This window comes from Notothenia coriiceps, unplaced genomic scaffold (assembly GCF_000735185.1).
Source record: "Notothenia coriiceps isolate Sejong01 unplaced genomic scaffold, NC01 NC01_scaffold00032391, whole genome shotgun sequence".
In the NCBI taxonomy this organism is placed as follows: Eukaryota; Metazoa; Chordata; class Actinopteri; order Perciformes; family Nototheniidae; genus Notothenia; species Notothenia coriiceps.
The window spans coordinates 200,231-223,351 of NW_011365092.1; the positions used below are offsets into that span (position 1 = coordinate 200,231).

The 23,121-nt window shown below is 43.0% G+C and overlaps 2 protein-coding genes across 2 annotated transcripts in view; one reads left to right on the plus strand and one right to left on the minus strand.

Moving 5' to 3' along the window:
- taf6l (TAF6-like RNA polymerase II, p300/CBP-associated factor (PCAF)-associated factor) overlaps nucleotides 1–23,121 on the plus strand; it is a 358,002-nt gene that overhangs the window by 190,842 nt on the left and 144,039 nt on the right.
- The window catches only part of ank3b (ankyrin 3b), a 139,556-nt gene that overhangs the window by 9,382 nt on the left and 107,053 nt on the right, over nucleotides 1–23,121 (minus strand). Inside the window, exons 32-40 of the mRNA XM_010788977.1 lie at nucleotides 22,525–22,753; nucleotides 22,303–22,428; nucleotides 21,757–21,879; nucleotides 14,319–14,347; nucleotides 13,355–13,380; nucleotides 9,861–9,935; nucleotides 9,468–9,599; nucleotides 8,979–9,122; nucleotides 5,485–6,823 (exon numbers count right to left, since the gene is read on the minus strand). Of these exons, the coding sequence (XP_010787279.1) occupies nucleotides 5,485–6,823; nucleotides 8,979–9,122; nucleotides 9,468–9,599; nucleotides 9,861–9,935; nucleotides 13,355–13,380; nucleotides 14,319–14,347; nucleotides 21,757–21,879; nucleotides 22,303–22,428; nucleotides 22,525–22,753 (2,223 nt within the window). The remainder of the gene's footprint in view (nucleotides 1–5,484; nucleotides 6,824–8,978; nucleotides 9,123–9,467; nucleotides 9,600–9,860; nucleotides 9,936–13,354; nucleotides 13,381–14,318; nucleotides 14,348–21,756; nucleotides 21,880–22,302; nucleotides 22,429–22,524; nucleotides 22,754–23,121) is intronic.

Genomic DNA, 23,121 nt, shown 5'->3' on the forward strand with positions numbered 1-23,121 from the left:
TTGGAGAAATAAATAAATACAGACATGTTATTTAAAACCACCTCGAATATGTTGCGTTCATGTTATGAAATGTTTTCTCATAAATGATGCGGTAAGCAGGAGGACAGAATTACGTCTAAACTGACGCCGTTTTGCATTTCTATAGGTTGTAGATACGAGCATGGTTTTATATATGTTTAATACATGTTTAATCGTGTTTTATGCCGTTTGCCAAGACTTGATAAGTCGCTCATAAAACACAGGAGGTATGGAAACTAAGAGCATCATATGTGGTAAATTGTACAGCTAATATAACACAACACATTTGTATTTCCTTTAACTGGTGGATATAGTGTTGCTGCAGTGGAGACGCTGCGCACAGCTGATCGACAGCTGGGACACAAACCGCCAAATACAAAAACATAATTCAGATCCAGTCGTCATGACTCCACTCCGGAGGGATTCCACGATCATTTCTTACAGTTTCTCATTAAGGGGGGTCTCCTGTCCCCGGTACAAACACACTGCCTGAGGAAGGCTATATATTTTTTGTCATTAACCTTTTTCGGACCACTTATTTATTTATTTAGGTGGCGATCCGACCTCCATGCTGCTACTCTGGTTCAAACTGCATCCACCAAACAATATGATTTATCTCGACCTCCCCAAAATAACCAACATCTGACACGATGTGAGATGTTTTTTGTAGCTGTTCTGTCGTCATTTCCTGCGTTCTTCTCCATGCAGTCAGTCAAAATGAATGAATGAAAGGGCGTTTCTTTGACTATTTATAGGCAAACATGGGCGTTACGTGAAGCCCGTAAAAGCTGCACCGCTTTTCGAGTCGGTTGTGATTTATAAAGGGAAACAGGCGTAGGGAGTGCCATACGCACTTTCCTCGCCCGTACGCAATGTTTGGTGAATCGGAAAGTGGCGGAAAATGTATGGACCTATTTTTCGGATGTCTACTACGTAAGCAACCTTCCCACGTCAATCCTACGCACGGCGTTATACATGAGGCCCCAGATGAATCGTATTTAGTAGTGATTTTTTCAAATCAATCGTACAATTGATTGGTCTTTTTGGTCTCATTAGGGCTTGTTGAAGGAAATGTGAAAATCAAATCAAAAGAAACTCTCAAGATGTTATATGCATGTGCATGTGTTTTGTGTGTATTTGTGTGCATGTGCAGAACCACTTAGATATATCATTATGAATCATTAAATACAAATGTGAAAGTGATATAACCCACCCCCCACACACACACACACACACACACACACACACACACACACACACACACACACACACACACACACCTACCCCGTTAAAATACCCTCAATGTTAAAAATTACATATAAATAATACTGATATAAATGTGGCAAAATTCCAAAAAGTGAGAAAATCATTATTCATCAGACTAATGAGAACATGACATACACATGTTTAAAATACTTTGGGCTGCTAAGATGTGCTGTTTCTGAGGACACATCACCAGTTTACACAAACTGGAGAGGGGGGGACACAGAGCCCCCATTTCACTAGTTGATGGACATGACCTTAAGAGCTTTAACGCAATGAGCTTAAGGAACCCGACATGACTTATAGAGTAGAATAAAGCGATATCATGGGATCATTTCTGACATCATCTTCATCTGAGACTATTCTCAATCAACATATCGTTCATTATGATCACAATAAAATATTTTTCATTTCAGTAAGAATCTCTAATGAAACCGGGCTCCAGTTGAGGATGGGTCGGGTTAGAGGGGGCAGTCATCAAAGTTACCCATTTGTACCCAGGAGGTTCTCATTTCCTTGGGCACCATATTTCTCTGCAATACTGTCATCAAAATGTGGCGATACGACACGACACAGCATTACACCATCATATAAAACAGACCATTCAGCCACATCTATGTGTGTGTGTGTGTGTGTGTGTGTGTGTGTGTGTGTGTGTGTGTGTGTGTGTGTGTGTGTGTGTGCGTGTGTGTGTGTGTGGGTGGGTGGGTGTGTGTGTGTGTGTGTGCTCTGTAGATTATTGACTGTGTGTGCCATGCTAACATCTCTCAGCAGATCTGCAGACAGCTGTGGTGGTCACCATGCTATAATTTAATATATGGCTATGCTTAGTGATGGATGGTCAGCCAGTAAAACAAAGACAAATGTTCTTTCTACCTTTCAGGAAAAAATAAAAAGGAAAAGCACAGCTGGCCCAAACATCAGCACACTGGATGCTTCAGGCAACAAACAATCAGATTAAATGACATCTCTTTGGGGTCTTCTGCTCATTGTTTTTCTTTCTTTTAATGTTATCATCTTGCATTTTTCTTGTGCGATGTTTAACATGCACTGTACTTTCTTTTATTTTGCAAAAGTTGAAGTGCCTTCTCATGGCTATTTTGGTTGCCTTATATGATTTCTGGCCAGTTACCGTAGATTGTTCTGCACATTCCCACATTGCACAGCTACTTTGGTGAATTGGGGTGTGAAGGGGCACTCCACGCTTAAGGCTCCAAAAGTCTGAGGCCGGCCTTGGTAAATGTAGGCTTAATAGAAATATCACAGAGACCTTATAGTTCATAGCCAGACTTCCTTTTGAAACATTTCTAATCGAGCTATCTTGTAATCAGATTTAGCAGAATGCAATCTCCTCTCCTCTAAGGAGGGAAGTGCTTTCTGAGGTACATCGTGAGGCCTTTCACTCAAACGTCAGGGTGAAGAAAAGAATGGAGCAAACCAACATAGCAGATGCTAAAGTGTTAGCATAGGTCACCGAGCCAATGATCTACTGCATTGTGTCTTCCTAGTCATAATGTTTCTGCATACTAATCATTATTTGAATCCATGTTTGCATTGTTTGCATTTTAACTCATGTATTGTGTGTTTAGGCATTTTTGTGTGTGTGTGTGTGTGTGTGTGTGTGTGTGTGTGTGTGTGTGTGTGTGTGTGTGTGTGTGTGTGTGTGTGTGTGTGTGTGTGTGTTGTTTCTCCATAGGTGTGTGTTTATGTGTACGCGTTGAGGCGTTCTTTGGAGCGTGTAGAGTGGATGTCGTGCAGCTCCTGCTCCTCTTTGGACTTGATGTCCTCATACTTCTGAATCCGGCTGGCGTCCTTCAGATATCCCCAGTTAGCAGCCAGAGCCATCAGGAAGTGGACCTGGGGGGTGTGCATGCATACAATTTACTTTTAGACCCTAATTTGTTGGTTTTAGTTTTGAAGAAAATGTTCACCAGTCTTTTTATAAATACTTTCCCAATGTAAGATGTTTTTCTTTCAGTATAAAGACAGATGTGAGTGATATGCTCCAATGACAATGCCATGTGGAGTCCTCTCCATGTGAATAAAGATAACAAAATGTGTATTTCTTCACGGGTACATAGATTTAGTCTATCATTTAGAACCAGATTAAGACAGAACTTTAGGCATCTTTGTTTCATTGATTGAACTTTATCTGCCTGGATTCATTTTCTGCCTCATGTCCAGCGGCTGTGATCGAGTGTGTAAATCAGCATTAAGTTAGATGATCGCGATTTGGCACATTGATGACAGCTCTGCCATCAGTGTATGAATGTGTGTTTGAAGGGGAGATGTGTAACAGCAGTTTGAATTATTTGAAGAATAGAGAGGCGCTAAATAATTGCATTTTAGGTGTGTTTGAGAGTGAGAACTGAGAGAAAATAGAACTCCAATCACCATGGCGATGACAGCGGCTCCTGCTCCTGCCAGTGTGCACACGAACAGATGGAAGGTCAGGTCCAGCTGGAACACACAAGCAGCGGTCATTTATCTCTTTCTCTCTTTTGTTGACAAAAGTCATAAATCCTATTGTGTGTTATTCAAACGTGTTCACACGTGTGGTTCTTACCTCATTGGATTCACACATTTTGAAGAACTTCTCAGATCCTGTACACACCTTCCTCTCCTCAGAGATGGTCACCGCTCCTAAACATAAACTCTTCATTACTATGGACTTCACACTTTTATATTTTACAAGAATGCAGATAAATGTACTGAATCTGGAGAGTATATAAATATGACATTGAAGCCCTTTGAAGCTTTCATTATATTCCTATATCTCTGTCTCTGTATGTTATTCAAATTGACTAAGATTATTGATTCACTGGTATTGCACCCGGGGAATCTCGGAATGCACTTATCGTGACCTCAAAAGGATCGAATCTTAAAAATAATGAAGCAGCTTTTTTATTTTAAGGTTGAAGTGTATATTTATTCCCTGTGAGAAAGGTTCATTAGATGAAGTGATGAGTTTGCTGACATAAGGGCTATGTGCAGTTTGAATGTCCGGCCAGCAGGGGGCAGTGCTGCGGGTGCCCTGGTGAGGGACACCACATGGAGGACAGACTGTCACTACAATATTTGCTTTAAATTGGACCTATCATGCTATATTTGAAACATATAGGGCCATACCTATACAAAACATGTCTGTGAAGTTTTTTGCTTAAAATAGCAAACAGATCACCCATTATAGCCATGCCTCATACTGCTCATACCCCTCTTTTGCAGCCCTGTTAGAGAAACGCGGATTTTGGGTCCTTAGCTTGAAAAACAAAAAAGAGGAGGCGGAGCTAATGCCTGATCAGAATTCTACCGGAGATAGAGTGGCGAAGTCACGCCCACTTACTTCCGCATCATGGGACCTTATTCCGAAAAAATAATACATTGAAGTCAATGGAGAGAGAAAACTTATCTTTTGATCCCGTTTGAATTGTGCCATGANNNTTAAATTCTGCTGTGATAAAACGCCATCCTGTTCTAAACCACATCAAGGATTATTTCTGAAACAATATGAAGCTCAAATTCTTTTTCTCTTGCAGGTTTATCACAAGGTGAGTTCCTTTTTTTATTTCCTGCTTTTTAAACACACGTGCTCTACAGTACAGGATAGCTCTGAGTGTTAGCGAGGCTTGCTAATGTAAACAAAGACGAGATTACGTCCAAAACACGTCAGGCATTGTTTCTGATAGCAACTTTCTGTGGGTCCGCTGCCGATTTGACGTCAGTTCGGATGGAATCTGTATCCGCTCGTTGTACACCCGTTTTTAAAAGATTTGGGTACGGAGGAAAAGAGAGAGGGTTTTATTTTCTGACGCTGCGTGAGTTCCCCGACGCACCGGGGTCACATATTTATGTATACATTTAGTTTTTACATGGACTGTGCATTATATTGTGATTATGATTTACTCTAAGTTGTCATAACAAGCTGGGAATAATAAACTATTAGTGGGCATTGTTTTCCTTTAAGTTAACCAAAATGACAACAATTTATTTTTAAAATGCCCTATAATATGTTATGATTATTTGTATAAATAAATATGAATATTTATGAGTATAAATACTATAATTTAGAATATACCGCGCTATTAGCCAATCAGAACACATTATAAATATGTTTGTAAGTCATTTGTACATGAATACCATAAAAAGTGCTCCCAACATTTTTTGTTATTCTAGGAGGGAGCCTATAGTGTTATATTACGTTACCTTTCCCGCCTGTCGAGCAGGTCGGAGCTGACACTGCGGCCGGGCGTCGGAGGTTCCACATTGACGCTGGATGAATCACTGTGCCAACCTGAAAGTGAACACACTTCTTTTTCTGCCTGTTCAACCTGATCAAGAGCCTCCTGAGCTTCAGTCATCTCTGCGTCCTCCTTCTTGTCCTCTGAGCCTTCTTCTTTCTCCACCTCCTCAAACAGAGATCCTTCTGGGATTTCTTTGTCTCTGTCTCCCTCCTCCTCTTCCTCATTGGATTCAGACTCACTGGGCTGACGTTCCCCGAGTGCCTCAACCCAGGCTCGAGGGGAGAGGAGAGCTACGGACTGACTCCCTTGGTCCTCTTTAAACCTCAGTTGTCCATCATCCACTCTGTCATCGTGGTAGACCCTTTCCTGACTGCCCCTTTCACATTTGTGTACCTCAGCTATTTCATCAATACCCTGTTTGACAGCCTCTGCCTCTGAGTTAGAACCTTTTTCCACTTCATGCCCAATTTCTATCACATTATGCTGCTCTTCTGACACATCTCTCACCTCATCCACCTCGCAGGCTGTCCCGTTATCCCCATCATTTATCATATCCTTCTCTTCTGCCAAGATGATATTCTCCTCTTCCAGCTCGCACCTATCTTTTGTTATCATCTCACATTTTCTTTCCACGTTTTTAATCAAGTCCTGCTCTAGCCACTTTTCCACAAATCCATTTCCATCCACTAACTCTGCCACAACCTTTTCTATTTCCTCTATCACTTCCTTTTCACCTCCTCTCAAACATATATCCTCCTGGTCCCAATTGGGGGAACCCATCTGCACTCCTCCGTCTCCAATTTGTGCTCTGTCGTCCGATAAAGGTGTAATTGATGATACTGATGAGAATGAAGGGGAAGATGTGGAGTAGGCCATGTCAACGTCTAACTCACACATCGCAGGGAGGGATTGTGACTTGGGCCTGTAGATCAGCTCCATTTCATGACAAGACCTGTCCTCTTCCTCGCTCAGAAGCAGCTGGTCGTTCAGGGCGATGTGGGGCTTTCTGAACTTGGGAGGGATAGGATCAGGGAGGACAAAGACTGGGACGGGAAAGGCGAGCTCACAGGGTCTGGGGGGGCTCCTAGGGGGGCTTTCTGGCTCTCCGCCTTTCTCTATCCCCGGGCTCCAGGGCAGGGGCTGAGGCTGGGAGTCGGCCAGCAAAGGGGTGTCTGGGTAATGGTGTTGCTGGTGGTGGGCAAGGGCAGGGTTGGGGGTGACGGGGAGTTCGGGCTCCAGGAAGTTGGGGTTGGAGTGCAGTGCGGCGGGGGACTGCAGCTCCGCTAGAATGCTCTGAAAATCTGTAGGTGACAGGATGACAAATGTAGAGACAGACACCCACTGAAGCATGCCACAAAGGAAAATAACACACCGAGAAACACACACACACCCACACCCTAACACAAACACTGTATGACATGGAAGATGGTACAAAGACTGAAGTGTAAATGCACAAAGCTAATGCAATAAAATGTAATAAATACATGCAATACTTTTTAAAGTGCATGTTTAAAAAAAAAAATTCAGTTTTCAACACAAATACAAAATAAGATATGATGTGATAATAAATAGTTGTTTGATTTTCAGTTAGTGTGAGGTAAGACATTGAAAGTGGGATACATAAGTGATGTAAGGCCATATTAATTGTATGGATTGTGATGAGTGTAAGATATTAATACTTTGTTCGGTTATGAGATGACATGAGATATTTGACGGATGAGAGATGTGGGAAGGAAAAGAAACAGAAAAAGGTTAAAGCATGCTAAATGAAGGCTTCCATTGTGGAAGGGTAAATGGGTGTTCGGGTTGGGAGGGTGGAGGGCGGAAAGGTACACTGACATGCAGGACAGGGAGACAGGGAGCGGAGGGGAGGGGAGGAAGGACTGGGGCAACGGGACCCAGAGGGAGAGATGGGAGGGGGAGTAGATAAGGAGAGAGGGGAGACAGGGCGAGAGGGGGAGGCCAGCGGAGTCACCGAAGACTCTTTAGTTGGAGACAGGGTGACAGAGGGTGAGGCAATGTCTGAGGGTGAGGAGGGGGTGGAAGAAACAGGTATGGTGAGGGGTTCAGAGAGGTTAGAGGGGGAGTCAACGTGGTTGACAGCAGTATGAGAGGGCAGGTCGGAGGTAGCTCCAGATAATGTTGAAGAGGAGGGGTTTTGCTCAGCTTGTGAAGGGATTGGAGCCGGAGTGGGGAGTGTGGGGGAGGGTGGGACCGACTTAGCGGAGGACGGGATCAAAGAAGAAGGAGGAACAGGTGAGGAAGGTAATGGTGAGGTGATGAGAGGGATAGGTGAGGGCGTGTTGGAAGAAAAAGGATCAGCAGGGGGACACTGAGGGATGAGGCAGGTGGGAGGCGGTGAGAGGAAGTTGAACTGGGGCGATTCAAATTGCGCTGGAGGTGCCAAGTCTTTGAGCGAAATGGAGGACTCATAACTCTTAGAGCGGCGCAGGGAAAAGATGCTGCCGGGAGGTGCTGCAGTCGGTGAAAGAGGAGTGGGTGGAGGGGTCAGCGTCGGAAAATAGGGGGCGGGTGGCTGCAGGATGAAGGCAGCTTGAGTGCTCCCAGGAGTTAGGGGGATAATAATGCAAACTATGGGAAAGGATGCAAAATAATAAAAAATTGAGGAGGAGTGGAAAAGAAGACATAAAAGATTGTTTAGTGTGAAACATGCGTGCACAAGAAGACAATGAATGAATTACATGACTCAGGATTTGCGGAGGAGGAGGCATGGATAAGGAGAGGGCAGCACATGACTCTTGATTTGTTAAGAGCTGCTATGTGCCGTTATCAGAAGTAGATACTGCTGCGGGGAGGTGATGGGAGGCAGGAGGAAGAGGAGGAGGAGGAGGAGGCGGAGGAGGCAGCCTGATTTCACAAAGGAAGAGATTCTCTCATCTATCCAAGGAAGGCTCAGAGGAACTGGAGGAGAACTATGAGAACTAAACTAAACCAACAAAGAAAAGCAGACTCTACAGGGTTAAATCATTTCTACTCAGGTCAGACATTATTGCAAAAACATCTAAAGCAGTACGTAGAATGCAGCATGCACTAAGAATGGAATTGGAATAGTGGATATTACTCGTTTGTCACAACTGGATACACTATTTTGATTTGTATAGGAATGTTTACCCTGATTTAAATGAAAATGGTAATTAATTCAACAGAAGTCAATTCAAGTTAATGCAAGTGTCTACAAGCATGGCTATATATAGATGCAATTTATAAGAAGAATAATATAATCATTTCTATGGCATGTCTGTAAAGAATATTAATCAGGAATGCATTTGAGGAACTACATAGGAGCCAGTTGTTCAAACAAAATCCAAATCGGACTGTAAATCAGCCTCTCTAGAGATTTGCACCAGGACTAAACATTTGTGATCCATGCATTGGCACACCAGATAAAGGTAGCAGGGAGAGGTAAGAGGTCAGCTAGACAGAGCTAAACTTTACCATCAGCCTGATCCCGGAAAACAGCGTTATCATCGGCAAAACATCTCGTGCCTGAAATGTTACCATAGTCAAATATTGGGCCCTCCAGTAAAGTCACAATATCCATCCGATTGACTTTGGTCAGCACTGAAGATAAGGCATCCGCTGTGGAAAAACACACATAGATGTTATTGAGTTGCCTGAGATCAGATGAAACAAAGTTTGTACATTGGAGCAAATGAAAAAAAAAAACTTTTCCGAAGAGTCAAATGTGCATGTATGCATCTTCACCACATATTAGAGTTATGATAATACAAAAGAAGTACAGTGTGGAGGATAGACCGGAGAAAGACAAATAAGAAGGGAACTTTAAGATGAGCTATACAAACACTGAAAAAATTAAATGACAAAAAGTTTGTCATTTTTGTGCCTTTTATCGAGAACAAAGATTGAGAAAGAAATAAAAAGACAGTCAGAGAGTAAGATTTTCAACTATAAAAATAGTCTTACTTGTGGCATTTTTTCCTTCCCGACTGACCCATTTCTTAAGAAGCATGAAGCTCTGTGCTGTCAGAGAGTTGGGGTTCTCTAGTCTGATGTGGTTGATCTCATCCACTGTGAAGTTCATCTCCCGAGCCAGCTCTGTGATGGGACACAGAAAGAAACTCATAAATATTCAACCTTTAATGTTGACATTTTATTCATAGTGCAAATGCAGACAGCAGAAAGTAATGTACAATACATATATATTTACATTTTAAAATGATTAAATAAAAACAGCATAGATGAGTGGTAATATGCTCTGTCAGCCTGAAGATGGCAGTAAATAACAGGGTTTGAGGCTGATAGGACCAAAGACAGGAAGTCAGGGGGAGAAAAGATGCAATGCAGGAGGTTTCTTACCCGTCCAACTGAGTCCCAGGTGATCTGCAACGATAGCCATGCGCAGGTCTGTTCGCTCACAAGGACTCTGGGGACCTGGGAAGATGGAGGACAATGACTCATCAATACCCTCACATTCCTCTCCCCCTATACACTTGTTTGTTTGTTTGTTTGTAGCCTTTATTTATTTATTTACACTAATGTAAGAGAGAAATAAACATGTGTATACTTTTCCTTTTCTGGCCACTTGTTCATCAGAATTAACAATATTAATCAATGTTGTGTTTTAGATGTATACTATAATGGTTAGTATATAAGTGTGATATGGGTTACATTTTCCCCAGGATGGCAAGAAAAGGATATTTTACATCAGAGACATTATGGACAACTTAAATATGTTCATAGAGTAAGTGGTGCTCTGTGACTGTTTGTGGTATGTATCCTCTAGGCAGGCAGTAACTGTCATGAGAACCACACAACACAAAGCATAACATGAATCTCAACAACAGACTTGTTTTTCTACAAATCTAGGATGAAAAAGTCTATGTTAGAATCTAAAATGTCAACATGCAAAGACGCGTTCGTGTGTTCTTTGCCAACACTAGTTGAAATGACAATTCAGTAAGAACAAACTACTGCAATAACTTGGTAGCCACCCCGCACAGACAGATAGACAGACAGACCAGGGAGTTGTTAAAAAAGGGACTGGTTGTGCCAGTGGACCAGTCACTACTACTGGCATGCTCATCTACTAAATCGAGGTTTAAAAAGGGTTGAAAAGGGGGAACAGAGAGAAGAGAATCTTGCAACAAAGACAATACAGTACACAGTACATCAATGACAAAAAATAAATTTAAATGACAGCTACTGTTCTGAAGAGAATATGTAAACACGCCACAGGCATTCCAGTCAATCCATCAAACGATCACAACGATGTCATGCAACTAAAAGTGAAATATATAAATATATAGATGTATTTTAAACATAGTGTGAAAGTTTTACAAACTAGGCTTGATCTCCGCGATGGGAGGCGTTCGAGACCCTGTGAGTCCCTGACTGCCCTCCTTCCCACCAGTCCGCCTACTCCTCCTGCTCCTCTCACTGCCGGAGGCCCTGTCCGTCGTCGCCACCTTTGCCCTTACGGACGCGGCCCCGGCCTCAGCCCTCGAGCCTCTACCAGACCTGGATGAGCGGGAGGGCTGGGAGGGCTGGGAAGGCTGGGAGGCGTCCGACAGAGAGGTGCTCCGGGAGGTGCTGTCTTCCTCCGACTGCTCTGTCTGCGTCTTTTTCTCCTCCTCTGACAGGCGGTCCACCAACTTTTGCGTCTCCCCGCTAATGCCTTTAAAGTATTCGATTGTGCGCTTACAAACCTCACTAGGATTCTCCTGCCTGGCCTGTCTACATGCTCCCTCAACTGTGACATTGCTGACCTGGTGCCTGTCCTTCAGTGGTAACCTTGAGGGCAACTGTATGGCTGCTCTCCCTGTGTCCAACGCCCTAGTTGGACGTGAGGTAACCCGAACAGAAGCAAGAGAGCTAGCTGTGGCAGCAGGGCTGCTCTTTTTAACATCCTTGATTGGTATCCTAGACCTTGGTTCTACTTTGGCTATGGCTGGCTCTCCTCTTTTCCTGACCTCAACCGTCAAAACTTGTTTGGGCTTCTGTTTGCCTATGGCTGTTCCTTGCGTGTGAAATGACCACCCTGATGCTTTAACTGGAAGCCTCGACTTGGGCTGCCTTACTTCACTTTCTTTAACAGCTTCACTTGTCTGCTCCTGCACTTGACTGCTGTTGTGTACCTCCACTTCTAATTCCCTACAGAAGAGTGTTTCTATCCTACTAGCTTTTTGAAGAGTGGGCTCAGAAGAGGACTGCAAATTAAACACCACACTACCACACTGAATGTAGTTGGCCTGAACACTGGAGGACTCAAGGTTATTGTTGTTGTTGCAGTTTTCAGTAGGGTAGTCTCTACTCTCTAACTTGGGCTCTGTCTGTCTGCTAGTCTGGCTCTCTGTACTCTGACCCTCTATACTGATGTATTCTGGCACAATCTGACCCTCTGAGATATCAGCTTTACAATCGGTGAGATCCCCTGAGTCCTTTTTCACAGTTATAGAAGCAGCTATGCCCATCTTAATAGGAGTGCGTAATTTGGGATCAACCTTAGAGGCTGTGATTGTGCATGAGGAGGCGGTCTCAGCTATGGCTTCACAGGTGGGGGCGTCAGTACCGGTATAGCCAGGGTCACTGCCAGGCTGTGCAGTGCTGCATTTCGCTGTTGTTGCTGCTGGTGTTGTTGGTGTTGTGCTGCTGTCTGTGGTAGTATCTATAACCTTCACCATGCCATCTACAGTGGCCCTCTCCCCTGACTGAGAGGAAATTACCCCCAGGATCTTGCCCCCTTTCCCCTTTTCCCCTGTTTTAGGGTCAGAGGAATGCTCACCAATCTGGAAAAACTGAAGCCTCTCTTCAACAAAGTCCCGCTTGCTCATGTCAATAGCACCACTGCGCGTCATCTCAAACATCTTCCCCTCATGGAACGGGAAGGGGTTAGGCTCACTAGTCGGTGTGCTCTCATCAGTCGGCGTTCGAGCGGGAGTTGTGTCAGGTGTTGTAGCTTGTGATTTGTCCTCCACCGATAAACCAAAGGGCTTTGGATCGTCGTCTTTTGTTTTGGACTCAAAGACTCCATCATTATCACCCCCTTTGGTAGACCAGGGGTCAAAGTCCAGGCCTTTGGTGGCAACAGTTTTAAAGGTAGAATTTAGCTCCTCTTCAAGTTGGTAGCCAAAGTATTCATCTGCAAAGCTCTGCCTTTCTGGATGTCTTCCTTCGAGGGTATAATCTTTTTCATCTCCACTGGCTGACGATGTGTTGGTTTTAGTCTTCCCATTCTCCCCCCCTTCTTCACATTTCTCTTCCTCTATCACTTCAAGCTTTGACTGATTAAATGAGCGGTCGGTTGTTTTTCCATCAAAGGACATACTACATGATTGAGGGTCCTCACTCAGGCCGTCATCCTCATCCTGAAGGTCATACCCATCTAAAGAGTCTATTTCAGTAGCATCTGTGTCATGTGAAAATTCAGCAGTGGTTGCTATGGAGCAGTCAGTAATTGACTGGTCATTGCCATTTTGTTCAAAGTCAACATCCTCCTCCTTTACAACACCATTGATCCCAGACTCATTATCATTGCCATTATTCTCAGATTGTTTTGATATCTGGTGTTTATCTCCCTCCTCTTTCATTTTGAAGGTGTACTTTTTTATAGGGATGGGATGGAAGACGGACTCATCATCACTGGAGTCGCTGTTATCAGCTCCAGGAGGAACAGGGGATGGAGGCTGGACCCTGATGATCGGCTCCGCTAAGAGGTGCCTATCATGCTCCTCTTGGAGGTTAACCTCAATCATCTCTGTCTCTGCCTCAGAAGAAGCACAAGACCCCCTTTTCTCGGGGTCGGACTGCTCTGCCTCTAAAGGAGGAGGAGGTGGAAACTCAATATAAGCCACTCTTTTCTCCTTTAACTTCTGTCTCTCTGCATCCTGTTTTCTACTGTGATTCTCTGGGAAAGCATGCTTGGATTTTTCCTTTGATGGCCCCTTGTAGATGAAGGTCTTTCCGTCTTCTTCCTCAGATTCCTCAGGGATAGGGCTTGGCATGCCAGGCATGAAGCCTATCACAGACTCTGGTGTTTTTGAGACCAGACTCACCTCCTCTGAGCTTGGTGTCTCAGGGGTCACAAGACTTTTCCCAGAGCTGTCCATGAAAGTCACTTGAGTGTCATCTTCTGGACTTCCTTGGGGAAATGGAGACGGCTGCTTGACAGTGTAAAATGCACCTCTAGTCTCCTGCACTGTCCTACTCTCATGGCTTACTATCTGTTTGTATGTTCCCAGCTGCCCCGAGGCTGTTTCTTTTTCATACTGCTTTCCTACTTGGATACTAACATAGACAGGAAGGGGTTTAATATCTTTGAAACCCTCTGTGACAACTACAGGAGTTATTTCACCCAAATAATCTGCTTGGTCACCATCAACACCGTTACACACTACATTTGATAGGCTACCGTCTGATGAATCTGTTGATTTTCCTAGGGATGATCCACGAGTAGACTTGTTGGAGTCAGAGCTACTGTGTAATCGACTTCTAGCTAAAGTAGGTATGTGAGACCCTGGCCTTTCCTGTTGTTCAACAGTGGAATCTAATTTTAATGTGGTGGATTTTTGAATTTCCGAGAAATTACAAGGCTTTCTTAAAGGAATTTGCGATTCCGAGTTTTTTTTTAGACCATCGTTGCTATTTGGACTTTCATGGACAACGAATTCTGTGTATATTATTTTCTTAGTGGTTTCTTGCATTTGGGAATCACTATTATTGCCATCTTTCATAGAATCATGGATTAAAGAATGAGATACTTTGGGAGATTGGGGTTTATACTTTCCATAGTCTTGGTTCTCCCATGTTTTGAATAACTTTTTATCTTCCTGGTCTTTTCCACTGGTCTCATGCTTGGGGGAGAACTTATTTGATTCACTATCTAAACATCTTCTCTGGTTTCCCGGACTGTCTGGCGTTTTTGGAATGCTTGGTCCTGTGAACACCTGATACACTGGTAGCTTACTTTCCTGAAGTTTCCTAATAGGGGGATTTGAATCTTGGCCACCCTGAGAACTCCTATCTTGCCTTTGAGCGTCTTGCTCAAACTTCAGCCTCACTGCACTTACTTTGGAGGAAGACATTTGAAAAGGTTTAGGGCTTTCTCCTGTGCTTCCCTGTGATGTACCATCTCCTTGTTTTCTAGCGTCTGAATCACTGTAGTGTATCAATACTCTCCTCTCTGGACTACTAGGTAAGCTTGCACATTTTCTATCACTGGAGCTGAATCTGTCCCTAAGCCTTTCTCGGCTCCACTCTTCTCCACTAGCCCCACTTCTATAAGCTGACCTCTCTGGACTGCTGTGTGTAGAACTCGGGCCCGATCGTGATTCCCTGAAGTCAGGTCTTCGAGACTTCTTCTCTGGAGACGAGAGCTCATCGTTTAACTGTTCGGTTTTATCTCGAAAGAATTGAGATACCTCACTGAGTTTTTCCTCTGCCTCCTTTACAGTCCTGTCCACTCTGTCCTCGTAGATAAGCTGTTCTCTATCCTTACTCTGTGTGTCATCAGACACACGCATCCAAACGGATTGCTTTGGGCTACCAGGCTCAGACGAGTACTGCAAAAGTGTTAGTTTGTCAAAGTTATCATCAACATTTGCCATTCTTCCAGATTTGTCATACACATTTCTCGACGACCTAAAGACATACTCTGTCCTCGGCCCACCTGATCTACCCTCACTGCTACTGCTTCTGTCTGGTGAGTGGAAGCGAGACCTATCTCTCAGATATTCCTCTGTGTCAGAATGAGACTGGTCAAATTTCTCAGAGAGAAGCATTTTTTCTGCAAAATTATACGATTCTCCCCTAAGCTCTGATGATTCATCATCATTGTACTCGACAGATTGCTGGCTAAGTAGCTTAAGTGTTTTATAAGAGTCATCTGACATGAGTTGGGCTGAACTAGGGCGACTGTCTTCCTCTTGTGACATGGGTGTGTTTACTCTGGGGGAGTCAAGGTACACTGGAAGTGATTCCTCAGGCTCATCCTCTTCCTGTCTATTCCCTGGGTAGTAATACATTTCCTTCTCTGCATGGTTTTTCGTCTCCCTGATGATGACCTCAGTTGGTTCTGTTTTATTGCCTTTTTCAATGTGTACCTCAATTATTCTTTCAACTTTAGGTTTGGAGATGTCCTCGAGGACTCTTTGAGATGTTTCCTCGTTGCCAGACTTGTGTTCAAAAAGTCCAGCCAGCTCTCTGGAAGGGTCTTTGCCTGACTGAAAAGCCTTCATTATGTCATGCACAGACATTGTTTCCTCACAGCGCTCCGATGCTGCTTCTTTGCCAGGTGGTTTGTGGTACACCATCCTGGTAGTTGTAGTGATGTGAGTCTCCTCCTTTACCCTCATCCCTTTTCCCATTGGATCTTCATCAGGGCTGACCTTTATTGAATAGCATTTATTCTGATCTGGACTTGATGTAGCTAGATGCCCTTTAAAGTCTGAATCAATATATCTGACAGGATGAGCATCCTCCATTGCAGGTTGTTTGTTATCCTCTGGTGGCTCATAGCTCCTGATGACATGTACAACCTCAGTCCTAGTCTCAGTGATTACTGGGGGAACTGGGATATCCTGAAAAAGGGCCTTGGGACCCATTCCCTCAGCACTTTGAGGAGTAGAGGGTGTCCTTTCACTGCGGGTCTCAAAGCCACTGTCTGAGAGGGGGCTTTTATCTTGCTCATGTGAGATATCATCAGGTGAGTCTAGCACAGTGTCTGCTCCAAAGAGCACATCTGCTACTTTGCTGAACTCTTTGTCTGAAAGGGAAGAGCGCATGTTTGTTGGAGGCATTTTGAGCTTATGCTCCTGAACTGCTATGGTGGGTTTTAAGACACGTTTCTGCTTCTCCTTGCCCTCTCCTTCTCTCTTGCCCTCATCTGCTTTATGCTTTGTGTCGTGCATTTTGGAGAAAGAGCTGCTCCCAACATCATTGGTCAGGTAGTCAACTACTTTGGAAAGATTGAAATCTCTATCTGGTATTGTTTTTGATTTTGCTTGAGGAACCACAGTCTCATATCTTGGCGGATAGCTCCAGTTGCTTGGAGGCTGTTCAACTTGTACTTTTGAGAAGTGTATGTCGTCCAAAGAACCCCTCGCATGGGTAACCCTACCATCTTTCACAGCATCTTTAGTAAGGATTTGGCTCACTTTTACCAAATCTTGCTTTACTTTCTCCACAATTCTATATGGCTCCTCATCTTCTATCTTAGCCTCTTTGGCAGAATCAGACTGAAATCCTTTATTGGCTGTGGAATTTGGGTCTGTCTGCAAAATGGCTGACATTCGTATCAAGTCCTCTTTCATTTCGGCTACATCCTTCAGAATCTCTTGACTGGATGATAGTGGTGATGTAGTGTTTGATTTCAGACCAGGAGGAAAATGAGGGGTTTTCATTGGGGAAAGAGTTCTGGCAAAGGAAGACTGCATGTGAGCATTCACCTCAACTGGGACTGTCTTTCGAGGAGACAGAAGGGCAGCAGCTGACTTGGACACCTCAGGTAACTTCTTGAACTGAGGCTCTGGCAGCACGTTAATAACTGAGTACACTGGAACAGTCATTGTACTAGATGTTACAGCAGTGGTGGCGTTAGGAGGGGATCTTAAAGAGGCGTAGAGTGAATTAGAAGCTGATGATCTAATTGACTGATATGAGGATGATGGAGAAGAGGACAAAGACTTCAGAGTGCCATAGCCTGCAGAACAAGAATTAAATGTTTTTTCAACCTCCTCAAAGGCTGCATTGACGCTTGTCGTTGCGGCATTGGTGGTGGCTTGTATTCTCTCTTGAAGACTGTTTGCGAGAAGAGATGTTGGGGATGAAGAGCGGTACTGTGTAGGCGACACAGTTCCATTAATAAGAGCTGCAGCGCTTGGAGGGGTGTTGGATTTAAGTGGAGACGTAAGAGATGAGAAAAGGTTTCTTGCAGGACCAGTGACGTCTGAGGCAAAGGAACGTACAGAGGAAAGACCAGGGACTGTTTTTATAGGTGAGGAGGAAGATGCAGCGCAACTGGAGCCACCCATAATGGTCTTGTAAGGCAGGGGTGAACTGAACATACTCAGAGATGATTTGGGAGAGGTTGGTGGGGTCAAGCTTATCGATGCTCTCTCAAGAAGAGGGCTTCCTCCTGCAGAAACAGTTATAGGGGAGGTCCTAGCAGACAATGCTGCCAGTCCTTTCATTGACATAGAATCTGGGGTACTTCTGCCTGGTGAGGCCAGGGGGCTGGGGCAGACCTGGACTGGGTACTGGTTTTGCTGGACTACCGTTTTTATAGGCGAGGAGATAGTTCTGTAAGATCTGATGGGAGAGGCCATTTCATTAACTGACTGTATTGAAGAGGCGGGTGATCCGGGGATGTTTGTCTTGATGGGGGAGGCAGAGTTGATGGACCAGACAGACTTTAATGGAGAGGCAGAGGGCGTGTTGGATGACGAACTGGAGATGGAGCCAAACCCAGACTTGGCTTGGCCAGCGACGGCGACAGGAACAGGCGACCACGCCTGATAAGATCTCGTTGAAAAGACAGGTTTGTGAGGGTAGCTAGAAGGCTGTGTTCTCGGCGAGCTCCGATCAGTTGTTTCTTCAACAATAATTTAAATCAAAGCAATAAGGAAATCAAAATAAAAAGTAACGGAAATAATTATAAATAAAACATAAAAACCAGAAAGAGAAATTTGAGTCAGTCAGAAACAGCAATATTCACTTCAGCAAGACAATTTCTTTAGACATGAATTGTTATAAAGGCCCCTATTTAAAAATTCCAGGATGATATGACAAATGATGGTCTTATAATCAGTGAATAATGAAAAAACACACCTGATAAAGAACATAGCATGTATTTGAACAAAATGTTGACATATGGTAGACCTGACAGAAAATGACATGATAAACAATAAATACAGTTCCATTGACTTTTGATGTGCTTAAATCTATTTGCCTTCTTGCAACAGTGTCTTTTACAGTACATGTTTGATTGACATGTGTTTATCCTTTCATTTAGTTCATTTCAATGCCAGAGATGACCCCACAAGTGTATAGCATTAGTAAACAAAATACACTTTACTTGTTTGGTCTTGACTTATAATAAAATACGAGGTTGCACTTCACAAAAAGGGAAAAGTAAATCAGCCATTCATGCCTTTTCAGAATGCTCTGCAATTAAAGCCATATTTAAATTGGCTCTGTGTTTTTCTGTTAAATCAGCGTTTCTCAAGTCATAACTATGAATATATTTTAAATAATATCAAATGATTGTTAACAAAATACTTTTTTGCAGAAAAGACTTGGATGGTCAAGGCTGGAATAATGAAACACAGACAGTTCCCCAGAATTTGAATAACTTCAATGTACTGATAATACACAAAGTAGAATATCAAAACTATCCCTAAAAACACTATCTTCAGAGTAGGGGAAATCAAGTTAATGTAAAGTGCAACCCGTTACCACATTGATATACACAGCCGCACACAATCATAAAGCCAATAAGAGTGAAATGGCCACCAGAAAATGAGAACAATTGAAAATAATATTTTATTCAACATGAATCAAAACATTTTTTGCTCAAATGATAAATGAACAGACAGACATTGAATCCCAGTGTTTCCAGAAATGTAAGATAACATAACAGTTGAAACAGGGAGACTTTTTGTCAACATGGGGTGGGTAAGCAAAGCGTGACACACAGTAAACCATGCAAATGGTTGATGAATGACATGATTAAAGAGTTTGTATCAGGTGAATAGAAGAAATGATTCATGAACAAGTTGTCAGGTAGATCTCCTTCTATACTGTGGCTATATGAAAATATGTACACTATATAAAGGGACCTTTAGAGACTAAAGCTAATAGAAATCACATAAATATCTGAAATCAATTGAAAAATGTCATGTAAGGTAAAAATGGGAAACTCACTCGCTGCTGGGTCGGTCAAATAGCTGTAGCGCTTACGCAAAGCTAAGGAGGCAAAGGTATGACGTCGTTCTGGCTTTTCAGTCTGAAACAAACAAAAAAGAACAAAAGATGCTTTAACATAAAAAATATGGTGAAATGTGATTCTGACCTATCAGAATGAGGTCTAAATAATAATGTTATGTAGTTAACTTAAATACTGCAGTGCACGAATGCTGTTTTTTATTTTAGTGAATCAGCACATGCTGTTAGTACTGTCACAAGGAGGCACTGCAGGTGTGCTGTGGTGTCTCCTCTGGAGAGTAATGGACTGTTTCCCTGCATCCTTCATTCACTGCATTTCTCAATGTCATAACTACAGGCATTATGTGCCTTCTTAATGGCCTACTCTAGTAAAAAGTTAGTATGGGCAAAATCCAACTCCCAGTAAGCTTTGTGAGTCAAACAGAGACCCTCTTAACATGAAGACACATTCCTCAGATCGTCAAATGTGGTGACAAAGTACACCTCTTTAAAAAACTCATAATTGTGTCAATTTTGAGATTCGGACAGTAGGACTTCAGCCCATCTCCAGGAATTATGTTCATAATGGACAATTCGCCATTACATGATTTACAGTATATGTTAACATTAAGTGCCAATGCAGTTAATAACGAGGCGAAAGGTAAAGGAGTGGAGCTTGGCGTGATGAATGTTGGTCTATCTTTCATGCCAGTGATCAGAGTTTGTGTCCTCAAAAAAATCAATTGTGATTTGTTCCGCTGAAACTGTGAAAAACGTCCACACGGGCGATGTTTGGCTCCTCAGTCAGCGAGATTCGCTTGTGCTCTTCTTATTCTATGTTAACTGGTTAGGGTTAGGGTTAGGATTAGCGAACCAACTCTTCAGGTGCATACCGTCGCGTACTGTACCGGAGCATGCTGCTTTTGTTCCTATTCAACTACATTTTAATTATCTGAGCGATACATCATTATTAGGTAAACCATCATTTACATTTCCCAATATAAATCAAGCATCTAACCCACAGCTAAAATATTTATGGTTTTCATTTATTTTTATGTTGAATGTTGGAACATTGCTTTTACTCAAACACAATCTGGGTGCCGAATCGTCCAACATCAACATTTTATATGGGAAGAGGGTTGATATATTTATGTTGACTAATAACTACACGTGGTCACTACATGTAATACTAAAACATAAAAAATAATCTCTCTTTGATGAAAGTCTCCTATAAATGTTTGCAACTGGGGAGTTAGTATTCCCTGTTACACACAAGCAACGGACAAGGGTGGATAAAGGAAACCCCAAATACAACAAAAACGATGACTAAGAAGACACATGATAAGGGTTAGGGTTTCATCTTTAGCTGAAAAAAAGGTAACATAGTCCTGTGTGAAACCTCTTTTGAGTTAATAGTATAGATGGAGACATGGTGATTTCCTGTTGGACATGTATGGAAAGGAAGATAGAGATGGAAAACAAGCTGAGGTGTGGCACAGCAATTGGCTCCACTGCACTTTGGGATGAAGACAATAATAAATAAATCCTTGCTGATTAAAATAACTGCCATTTCCACTCATGCACTACACGGGGTCACTTCAGCAATGACGTAGCTGTGTAAAAAAAACGTGCAGTCAGAAGCATTGGTTACACCAAGGAACAGTACAGAGACAAAATATCTGCGACACGCATATCTACCACTGCAGTAAAGCCAACAAAAAGGACGACAAAGAAGAAGCAGTTCCATGTGATGATGAAGAATCTGTTTTACCTCATCATCAGGATCAGACTCCAAATCCTGTGGTATTCCAAGATGCATTGCAGGAGAGGAGAGAGATGACACAATGGAGAGCAGGGACGTTATAGTGAGCGGGGAGGCGGGAATAAAAAAAATCAGGGGGTGAAAATGGAGCAGCAAAAACAACAAAAGGCATCAGAAATAATCTATGGGGTTAATACAAAATAAACAGCAACATAACAAAAGCAAAAGCAAAACAATTTCAGTTTCTTGTGATCAATCAATACCACAACAAACAAACAAATGAGAAGAGCCGTCTTCTTGCAGAATTCTTATGAACCCACAGTGGGCCAGGCAATAGACCAAAGCACGATGTGCATGTGTGGCTGCATGTGTACGTTGTGGGGTCTTATGACTGGCACAGGCTTTAACACTAATAAAAGACACAAGCAGCAGGCAGTCCTTTCTAGACCAAATGAACTTCAATGGCTCCTCTCGATGTCCGGACAACATCCCTTTCTGTATTTCAATTTAATTTACATGTAGATGGTATGATATGGCCTAAACAGGTGAGCAATTCAAACATGGGGATCCTACCTTCTTGTGGTTTGGCAGTGTGATATTCAAATTGCATATGGCAGTCTGTGGAAGGCCTTTAATGGATTTAGGCTCCTTCAGGAAGGAGAGGCGGCCACACGGCTCCTGGCCCATATCTCTGATCTGAGGACAGCAAAAAAATTGCATCACGAGTTGACCATGACAAATACTTTCAATAACAACCCTGTTAAAAAAAAATGCTTTTCTTCCCTTCTCTAGGAGTAGAGTTTTCTCCATTTATTACAACATTAACCTATTTCCACTTCCTAAATGTGAATATCGTCATACACTAAATAGATGTAAGGATATAACAGGCAGAGTACATTTCATTTGCTGTTAGCGTCAAAATCTAGGACAAAAAATTGAGTTATAGTGTGTTGCTGTGGGAAGCATAACAACATTTACCGCAAGAAGCAAATTGCTATAAATGTCGAGCCAATTAGGAGAGGGTGAACTGACATTTCTGACAACATTTGCAAAGGACTCCACAATGAGACAGACGATGCTAGCAGAGAGAGAGGGTTTTAGGAGGGGTATATTTTATACCTTCACGTTGAAAGGAAGTCTGTTTTCCTTGAAGGAGTAAAAGTTGAAAACAAGCTGTTGTCCACTTTTGGCGAGAGGGGACAGGTTGCCATAGCAATCCACGTGGATAGGCTTGCCCTCGAGAACCTACGGAAGTAGATTGATCAAAATGATGTGGTTGATAAAACGTATAATGCATTTTTTTTTACATTTTTCAAAGTTGTTCTTTATCCACAACCCCACCTCGATATCTTTGCTCCGGGCCACCTCCTCAAAGTTCTCCTGCTGCTCGAGGGTCTTGTCCACCTTGTCGTCTGTCATGCAGAAGCAGCGCAGACGAGCCTCGATTGCGTCGTTCATCTTGGCGAAGACCACAAACTTGGCCAGGTACGGCACGCAGATCAGCTCCCGGTATAACTGAGACGCTAGACCCACCGTCTCAGGAATCTGGTGACAGTCTGCAAGCCAGAACCTTTGGAGGAGACATTGGAGGAAAAAGAGAGAGGAAATGGAGGAAAACACAAATCAGGAAGTCAGCCAAGTGAACGGTTTGCCCTTTATTACGATGATGTACACCCTAAAGTTTGGTACTTTGCATTGCACAACTACTAAGTGTTTTTCTAAAGCAATAAATCAAATTATCTGGGTTTTGCTCTGAAGGGTGAACACAAACACATGACAGCTTCCCAGTAATCTAATTACAGAGGGTGCTCAGTTAATATCAAGCTGCACACTCACCACATGATCCCAATCTAGTTAGAATAAGAGTTTATTAGTTTGCGTAATGCAACCAAGACTTTTAAACTTTAATTACCGCTGTTGCGCCCCCCCACACACACA